Source organism: Ostrea edulis, chromosome 4, assembly GCF_947568905.1.
Source record: "Ostrea edulis chromosome 4, xbOstEdul1.1, whole genome shotgun sequence".
Lineage (NCBI taxonomy): Eukaryota > Metazoa > Mollusca > Bivalvia > Ostreida > Ostreidae > Ostrea > Ostrea edulis.
This window is the reverse complement of record NC_079167.1, coordinates 13664759-13674340: the sequence shown is the minus strand read 5'-3', so window position 1 is coordinate 13674340 and position 9582 is coordinate 13664759. Positions and strand designations below refer to the sequence as shown.

At 33.7% G+C, this 9582-nt stretch overlaps 2 protein-coding genes and 1 long non-coding RNA gene across 4 annotated transcripts in view; 1 reads left to right on the top strand and 2 right to left on the bottom strand.

The window, feature by feature from the left end:
• Positions 1 to 1534, top strand: part of LOC130054004 (uncharacterized) — a 4261-nt gene extending 2727 nt beyond the window's left edge. The window contains exon 3 of the long non-coding RNA XR_008802236.1: positions 263 to 1534. This is a non-coding gene — a long non-coding RNA (uncharacterized LOC130054004). The remainder of the gene's footprint in view (positions 1 to 262) is intronic.
• LOC125670354 (solute carrier family 17 member 9-like) overlaps positions 1 to 9582 on the bottom strand; it is a 960148-nt gene that overhangs the window by 500487 nt on the left and 450079 nt on the right. The window lies entirely within an intron of this gene.
• Positions 1 to 9582, bottom strand: part of LOC125668257 (receptor-type tyrosine-protein phosphatase alpha-like) — a 93768-nt gene that overhangs the window by 62052 nt on the left and 22134 nt on the right. The window contains exons 2-3 of the mRNA XM_048902124.2: positions 5944 to 6066; positions 5483 to 5671 (exon numbers count right to left, since the gene is read on the bottom strand). Coding sequence (XP_048758081.2) covers positions 5483 to 5671; positions 5944 to 6066 — 312 coding nt within the window. The remainder of the gene's footprint in view (positions 1 to 5482; positions 5672 to 5943; positions 6067 to 9582) is intronic.

The following is a 9582-nucleotide window of genomic DNA, read 5'->3' as shown; positions in this document are numbered from 1 at the left end:
TTACTAAAGTTGCATTTGATATATATATAGGAGGTAGTATTGCACTACACAATCGGGGGGCGGGGCAAGGAATTGCAAATTAATTAGTTGTGAAAGTAGAAACAGACGTTAGATGATCTTAAGTTTATGTAAACAAATGTATCTAGATAGATAATGCATTCTTTACATTTTTTTCTGCATAAGAAAGTATCGTTAGGTTTTAAACCCAATATATTCAGAAAAGTTTACTGACATTTCTTATATTTTCATCATTATTCAACAGAAATTCAAGCCGAAAACAAGAAGAAATAAAGAAGCAATAATAGACTCAAACCAGCAATCTTTGCAAATGCAAGAATGTAGAACCCAACAGTAATTACGTGCCCGAGTCCTGCAGTTCGAATGTTCCAGTACTCGTCGGCAACACTTCTGGACCTAGCAGTATGCTTAAGACTACTACATCAATCAGCAACACACCTGTACCAGTCAGCAACTTGAAAGAACCCTGCTATACTCGTGTGTCTGTGCCATACAATAACTCAGTTGTACTTAATGGTCAAGATGTGTTAACCTCTGTCAGCAACACCTCAGTACCTTGCAGTTAAAATAAGCCTGTGCCAGTAAGCAACTCGAAAGAACCCTACTGTCATACTCGTGTGCTTGTGCCAAATAACAAAATTTCGAATGTAATTCTTTGAGATTTATTTTTAATCAACTGCTCTAATAATGATGACTGTGCTATTCAAAATCTCAACACTCTTAGCCTATGGTCTTTTCCCAAAGATTGAGTGTTTGATGATTTGTGGATTCAAAGGAGAGTATATATATACATTATTTGCTGTGGTTAGGAATTACCATAGTGCTTAACAGTAATCTTATTACAGTTTATTTCTAGTCATCATGATCTATTGTTTTAAAATATTAATTAAGCTCTGATTTTAATTGTATAATTTCATTTTGATTATGTTTATAACCTAAATTCAAATCTTTGTCAGAAATTAATCTGTTATGTTAATAAATATTTTGCTTTTTACATATCTATTCGCATGGGGGGAAAATGGATGCGCATCGATGGGCTGATATAATTTTTTATCTTTCTATTTCAAATTGGTATAATTGTCAATTTTGTGAACTATTACATGGTAACTATTGTAAGTTTCATATAATGTCCAAAAATTGTTACAGATATAGCACCCCCTTGTAATTAACCTTTTACAAATTTACTCTATGGGACATAAACTGACAAATCATTGGAAAAAATTCAACTCTACTCCATGAAATGTATTTGAATTTTAATATCACATGTATAATGTGTCTATTTTTTATCATTTTAAAAAAAAATTTGCATCCTTAGGATCATTATGAATTTGTGTTAATTACTTATTGAACTACATATTACATGTATTAGAAATATTTAAAACTACTATACATCTGTATAATCTCCTTTGTTAGTTATGTGATTATTATTGAATGTACTTGTCAACTGATGAAAAATTTAAGCTGTTACACAGGCATAATTATGTATTGTTAAATACAGTTCCAATTTTCAAATACCTGTCAGTTATTGTGTTCATTATTTTTTCAATCTTGTATTCCGTTATAGGAGTTACTAAATATGCAGGCCACAAGTAGACTCCTGTATGTAATTTTTTTGCCTTGGCTGTTGATGAGGCGTATTTTCGCTAAAGACGTATTTCCTTATTGAGGCGTACTTTCTACAATTGGAGGGTTTTTGTACGGGTGTATTTTTGCTAGAGACGTATTTCCTAGTTGAGGCGTATTTTCTTTTTAAAGACGTACTTATTAATCTAGACGTACTAATTTGCATAATTCAAGCTAAATTACGCCAGTATTTTTCATAAGATTTGTTGTTTTTTGTACGGGTGTATTTTTGCTAGAGACGTATTTCCTAGTTGAGGCGTATTTTCTTTTTAAAGGCGTACTTATTAATCTAGACGTACTAATTTGCATAATTCAAGCTAAATTACGCCCGGAGTACGCCTCAGGTACGCCAGTATTTTCCATAGGATTTGTTGTTAAAAATCTAGCTGGACTTTCAGAATTATGGGTACGCCAGGAAATTTTAAAAATTACGTGAGCAAATTTTCGTACGGGCACACACTCTGTAAGCCAGCGACAAACATTAGAAGACAAGCGCTGACCTGGAATCCCTAAGGAAAGAGAAATAGAGGCAGAGAGGCAGGCCAAAATACATTTGGCGCCGAGACCTCGATTCCGACATCAAGAAAATGGTATATACCTGGAGACAGATCGAACAGAAGGCCCAGGATAGAGACGCTTCGAGATCTCTTGTCGGCAGCCTATGCCCCAGGAGGGGTTGCAGGCATAAGTCAGAAGTAAGTAAATTATCAAAAACACAGATATACAGTGAAATTATATTTTGTGTATGCAGGTTTGTTTGGGACGTACTTGATTTTCCCCCAAAAAATGTTGTGTTGATGCATTGTGACATCATCAGTTTCAGAGGATACTGATATGGAATCAGAAAACCACAGTGTGGTGATCCGGAAAATCGGATCACACTCTGTGAAATCAACAAGAGTACTGCAAACGGTACAACATACGCCCGTCAGACAGAGAAATTCAACCTGTAAGCACATTATGCACTCTGAATTCATATCACACACATTCTGAATAGAAAAGCCTTAAAGTAAATCATCCATGTTGAGAAGAACTCCAGGAAACTTTTTGACCTACTTTTAGTTCTAAATTAGGTCATGGTGCACCAATAAAGTTGAAATGTGAACTGATTATGTATTTCTCTGATAGCGAGGTTGTGACAAAATTTCAGGGCAACACCTGTATCCATAATGGAAAAAAAAATCTGGAGAACTGTTTGATCTACTTTTAGCCTTAATGTAGGTCACCAACGGACGGACCAATCCAGCTGAAATGCAAACAGAATTTGTATTCCTCCGAGAGAAAGCTTGAAACTTAATTTCAGGGCAATATCTGTATCCCTAATGAAAAAAGTCCAGAAAACTGTTTGACCTACTTTTAACCATAAAGTACCAATTCAGCTGAAATGCAAACTCATTCTTACACTTCTTGAGGGAGAAATTGTGACCAAATTTAAAAGCTGTACATGCATAAAACATTCATTATGGATCAAGAGGCCCAAGGGTTACATTGCTCACCTGAGCAACAGTTCCTAGCAATAAACAAACTTGAGCAAAACTATCATTATACAAGCAGCTTGGCTCAAAATTTTTTTTTCAAAGGTAACAGCTAAAAATTCATTAATTATCAAACCTAATTATTAAATTTGACTACAAATCCATAAATTATCATATGACAGATATAGCCATTCACATTAACAAATTTCATCTAAGGATGCTTTGTGCCAAGTTTGGTTCCCTATATATTCGCATGTACAATTTGATCCCCTATTGTGGCCCCACCTTATGCCCAGGGGTTATAATTTTAAGAAACTTGAATCTCCACTCTGTCAGGAAGCTTAATTTCATGTGTATTTCAGCTTTTCTGGCCCTGTGGTTCTTGAGAAGAAGATTTTTAAATGGACCCACCCTGATTTTGAAATTTTGTTATTATCTCTCCTTTAAAGGGAGCATGGCCCTTCATTTCAACAAACTTATATCCCCTTCACCCAAGGATGATTTGATCAAAGTTTGATTGAAATTGGTTTAGTGGTTCTGGAGAAGATTTTCCTATTTATCAGCATGTAAAACTTTGATCCCCTATTGTGGTCCCACCCTACCCCAGGGGGTCATGATCTGAGCAAATTTGAATCTACTTTATATCAGGAAGCTTTCAGGTAAATCTCCACTTTTCTGGTCCATTGGTTCTTGAGAAGATTTTTAAAGATTTTCTTTATATACAGGTGACTCGAGATAACTCGAAGTTCAAGGGACCTTGCTAAAACTTTGAGAAATCGAGAGATTGAAATTCGGAAATTGAAGGTCCGCCGGTATGGTTCAGATTTTACAGTAACCGGAAATGTATACCAACAAGATCATATGATATCGTTTTGACATGTTTCCTTCATATTCGTCAGGTACTTTGATATCAAAATAAAAAACCTTATTTTGCATTAATAAAAACATTTTAAAGTTTATGTATTTATTTGTTCTATAGGCATACAAAACCAAGTTCAGATGACGCTTTACTATCGCAAACTAAACAGAGTATAATGTTTTGTCGCTTTACCCAAAACGAAAATTCTAACGAATGAGTAAAACGATGTTTTAGAGTAACTTTACACAAGAACAAACTCAAGAAATTTAACAGTCTGTAGATCTCTAAATTATGTGTAAAACTTACTCTCTCGTTGTCACATCAAAACAAATTATAGATTTTATTCATAGTCGGATTATATATAATTTTAATCATCACGACACAAAACCCCAGTGCATAGTTAAAACTGACCAATTAGCCAATTATATACTCAAAGAAGCACCAGTGATGTTTCAACTCTGTAAACACCTAATTAACTCTCCGGCATTCAACAAAATTCGGGTAAGGCCCAAGCGGAAATTATTACACGCTTGGGAAATGGTTAACGGGACCCAACTTCACTTCGAAAGATCGAATGTTCAAGAGATCGATAGTAAATTTGCTTTGTTATATAGAGAAAAAATCGGGACCATGATTTCACTTCGAGAGACTGAGAACTTCAAGCCATCAAGAGTCACCAGCTGTGTTCACTTGTATGACTTTGATCCCCTATTGTGGCCCCAACATACGTGTACCACCGGGGGTCATGATTTTTACAAACTTGAATTTCCACTATGTCAGAAAGCTTTCATGTCAATTTCAGCAATTCTGGCTCAGTGGTTCTTGAGAAGAAAATTTTTAAATGACCGGGCCCCCACCCTAATTTTTCATTTTGTGATTATCTCCCCCTTTGAATGGCCCTTCATTTGAACAAACTTGAATCCCCTTCACCCAATGATGCTTTGTGCCATTAGTTTGTTCCAGAGAAGATTAGATGAAAATGTGAAAAGTTTACGCAGACGCCGCTGACAGACAACGGACAAATCTTGATCAGAAAAGCTCATTTGAGCCTTTGGCTCAGGTGAGCTAAAAAAAAAGTCCAGAAAACATAACATCAGACATCCAGCCAATCAGCCAGCCGGACGCACAGACGACTGAGCACTATAACATAATACATCCCGTCTAATGACGGGCGTAAAAACAACAACGAAACATTGATGGGCATATAATAAAGCTACTCAGCACTCTAAAAATCCAGATAAAAAGATCTAATTTCAATGAAATTAATTTACAGAGAACTGTAAGTCATTAAATTTTGTGGAGTTTTAAATTTTGTTGTCTACGTTGTATGGAAATACATTTAAATCCTACATAAGCAAAACTGAAGTGCAATAAAAATTAACAACTTTTCAAATGTTAAACATGCATGCTTACTTTTCTCAAACAAGCAAAATTTAACAGGTAAAGACTGATATCCAATTTGTCACAGTATAAACAGTAATATATGTTCAATAATCAGAATACTTACTGTTTGTTGGGGTGAAAATGGTGACACCATTTATGTTAAATGACTTATTCAACTCTATTCCTAGTCGCATCACTGTCTTTGCATGGTTGACTGAGAAATTGCAGTCTCTCCGCATTCCATTTACCGTGTCTGTTCCTAGACTATTATCATATTTTCTTACCCTCGTCCTCTTTTTTAAGGCAACATTTTCTATTTCAAAAAAAGTTAAATATCCATCCAATAGATTTGAAAGTTTTTATAGCAAAACTGAAAACAGACATTATATGAATTGTTAGAACCATATTGATGCCAATATAATTTTCTGATGCTTCAATTAACTCATACTAATGAACAGGTAAAATGGCAAGCAATATTCCAGATTAAAATATTCATATTAAACTTTCCAGTATACCCCATGGAAAAGCTATAAGACTGTTGTATACTGCTGATATAATATACATGACATCTTTAATTCTTTTTACCCATCTGACAGTTTGTCCCATGCCATCCTTTCACACATTCTGCACAGGACCCATTATGTCTATCACAGTCTGTCACACAATGACACTTATGGCACTGAACTCCAAACGTATTGCCAGGACATTCTACAAAACAGATTGAAGAATAAATAATTAATTCAATTACTACAAATTTATGAAACTACAGTAACATGCATAAGTATATAAGAATATTCTGTTTCATTTTTACTCAATACACATTCAATTAAACAAAATAAAATGTTTTCTTTGTTATTTTATTGGGTGATACAGTATTTTGTCTTTCAATGCTTATCAAGTTTGTCAAATCACCAAATATACCAGAAAAATTAACTCAGTCCACTGAAGATGCAGTACCAGGTAAATGTTCATACAGAGAGTAATTATAAAGGAATTAAATTAGAAGAAATTAAAGCTCAACTTAGTTTAACTTTATATGATATAAAGTAAGTAGGGACAGTTAATTACTTTATACATGTAAACCACAAAGTATAGTTTATAAAAAAAAGAGTAAACAGTCTCAATTTTATTTCATATAAAATGAGTAGAAAATACTTTTACTCCTTAATATGTATATAAATTTTGCAAAATGCATTTGATGTAATTTGACAAACAGTTCTAAAGACAAGAGCACACCTGAGTACAAGTTAAAAGTATCACTAGTTTCAAGGCTAAAAATCTAGAAAAATTTCCTGTTCTGAAAATCTAAGCACATGCACTCGACATTTTAAATATCGCGCTATCTATAATACAAAAAATTGTCCTTCTATAAACAAAATATTCATATCTTTTTTATAGGAAGATTTTTTTTTTTAATTCTAGATATTTAAACTGTCAAGTGCCTGTGTATCTAAGCTAAATTCTAATGTTCAGCAACAGTATAAAACAAGACGTGTTCTTAAAACTTAAATGCCCTCAAAAGTACATACACTGATGAGAGGCTTTAAATAATAGAGGTATTAACATTACATGATATGACTAATTTGGACCCACCCTAGAGTCAAAACCCCAGGGTTGCAAAATTCACCATTTTATTTATTTATTTATTTTTTTTTGGTACATGATTTTCTGCTATTCCTAACTATGCAAGACAAATCTAAAAAGAACAAGAGAGTGCAGCTGGTCAAAAATTAGTGAAAGTAGGAGACGTTTCAAGTGAATCTGCAATACAAGCTAAGAATAATTATAGTTTTAAACCACATTAATGTTTTAGAGAGATTATTTGCCTTGGGAAAGTGAGCATTTCCATGTGTTTGTGAGGGGGATGTTAAATAAACATAACTATATTGTAAATCAGAGAAACAACCTTAGTTATATTTCTGGTTAGAATTGTTACGGGGTTGCAAACCGGTTCTAATGACCACACAGACCATCCGTGACAGGTTATGAGTTTATTGAAGAAATAAATCTATTTCTGACATGTAAATAGCAGCTCTGAAACATAATAAACAATTATAAGCATACACAATCACACACCACATAAAATATACAAATACTTGGGAAATAATTTCAATACAATGAACACAAAATTAGTCGTCCATTATTTTGTGTAAAGTTTAAGAAAAATTATAAAATAACATTTAAATCTCAAAAGGAGGCTCTTTACCCATAATGCATTTAAATATAATAAATCTTATCATTTATGACATTTATGCAAACTAAATGGTAAAGTACACATCGAACACACACAAAAGAAATTATATGACAAATACAAGTTAGACATCACAGAAATACATACAAAACAATGATCTTACCAGATATATGGTACCAGAGCCAAAATATCAAAAATAGGAAGATAACTGATTTTCAAGGAACCTGTATAAAATATTAATTCTATTTTACTCCTTTGTTAAATATGAAATAAAGTACATAATTTCATTTCTTTCATTCATTAACACATTCACACCAATTAATATGTTAAGATTCATTTTCTTACCTCAAGTCAGAAAAAAGATGTCAAAAGATATGCAAAGAAAACCACCCTTCAACACTCTGCTAGTGAATACAACTGACTATCTAAAAATCCAACAGAACTCACAAAACCCATGACATATAACCTTTGACACTAAGCTTAGCCAACCAAAATGAATTAAATAGACCATGAACAACAACTGCATGCATGGTTTAATCATAAGGAAAGCCATTAAGGTCATAATTACATTACTACATATCTAAATAGAGAAATATGGAAGACCATTATATAATCCAATAAAAGTTTATGTTTTGCAACTTACATATTTTATTTACACTAAAAATAAAATAAATTATTGATATTAATTCACCCTACTACAAACTCCCCCTTGTACGAAAATGACTTCCATGTCATTCAAGGAGTCCGTTGCAAGAAAATAAACAAATTCAATGTTGCTGATATACCAACACATTTTATTCAGCATATATATTGAATTAAGTGATCTTCATCTTTGCTGAAATAAAGAATATCTTTATAAAGTATAAGTCATGATACAATCAAGACCACACTGCAAGCATAAATGCATGCAAATTCAAATTTGATTAAAATTGGTGCACTGAAATCAAAACTCAAATATCTGCAATATATACAGTTCAATCAGAAATAAAGTCACTTCAGAAATTTAAAACATGTTTCACAACAAAATCTGTAGTTTCTGGTGAAATTGATGCGTTTGAAGTTGTTTTCAAGAAATTCAATATAAAGTCTGATTTTTCTTGCCACTTCATTTTATCAGATATGTTTGACTTGGTAATGAAATCACCTGAAGACATCCAATTTGGTGCTTGCCTAACTCTAGATGATCTTCTAGGGAGAATAGGTACTGTCTCATCCTCATCTGTAGCATCAGCATCATCACCAAAATCCTCCATCACCTCATTTGCTTCTGAATCCCTCTCTTCGGACTCATCCAGCTGTTCGGAAGCGCTTCCTTCTTCATGGATTGGTTCCTGGATATCATTGTTTTCAATATTGGTTGAAATATTGCTCTCAGATTCCATAACCAAAATCCTGCTGTCATCAGAAATTGTACTGATATTGTCCTCATCTCTGTCACCTTGAGGTTTAAGACGTGGAGTCACTGGTGTTGATATGGAATGTCTCGCTCTAGGTCTTGGAACAGGTATTGGGCGTTCTGAAATAAATCCAATAGGATACATTAAATTTCGATGTAATGTACGCTTCTTACCCTCTCCATTTTGTTTCTGCACAACATACACTGGAACCTCTGGATTAGGCTGAGACAAGATAATATATGGCATGTCTTCCCAATTATTGGCTAGTTTGTGTTTGCCCTCAAAATGCACTGTCCGTACTAAGACTCTGTCTCCCACTTCTAATACCGCTCCTCGAGATTTCTGATCATATCTGTCTTTCTGTTTATTTCTCATCTTCTCGGCTTCTCGAAATGCTAAGTCATAGGCTTGCAATAATCTCTCCCTGAGTTCTTTGACATACTTGGTCTGAGGTTTCCTACTTTTTTCCTTAACTAGTCCAAAAGCTATATCTATTGGCAAATTTGGTTCCCTTCCAAACATCAAAAAGTATGGTGATTGACCAGTTGATTCATGTTTGATGCAGTTGTATGAATGAACTAATGTTGCTACATGAGACTTCCAGTTTAGTTTTTGATTTGGATCTAAAGTGCCTAA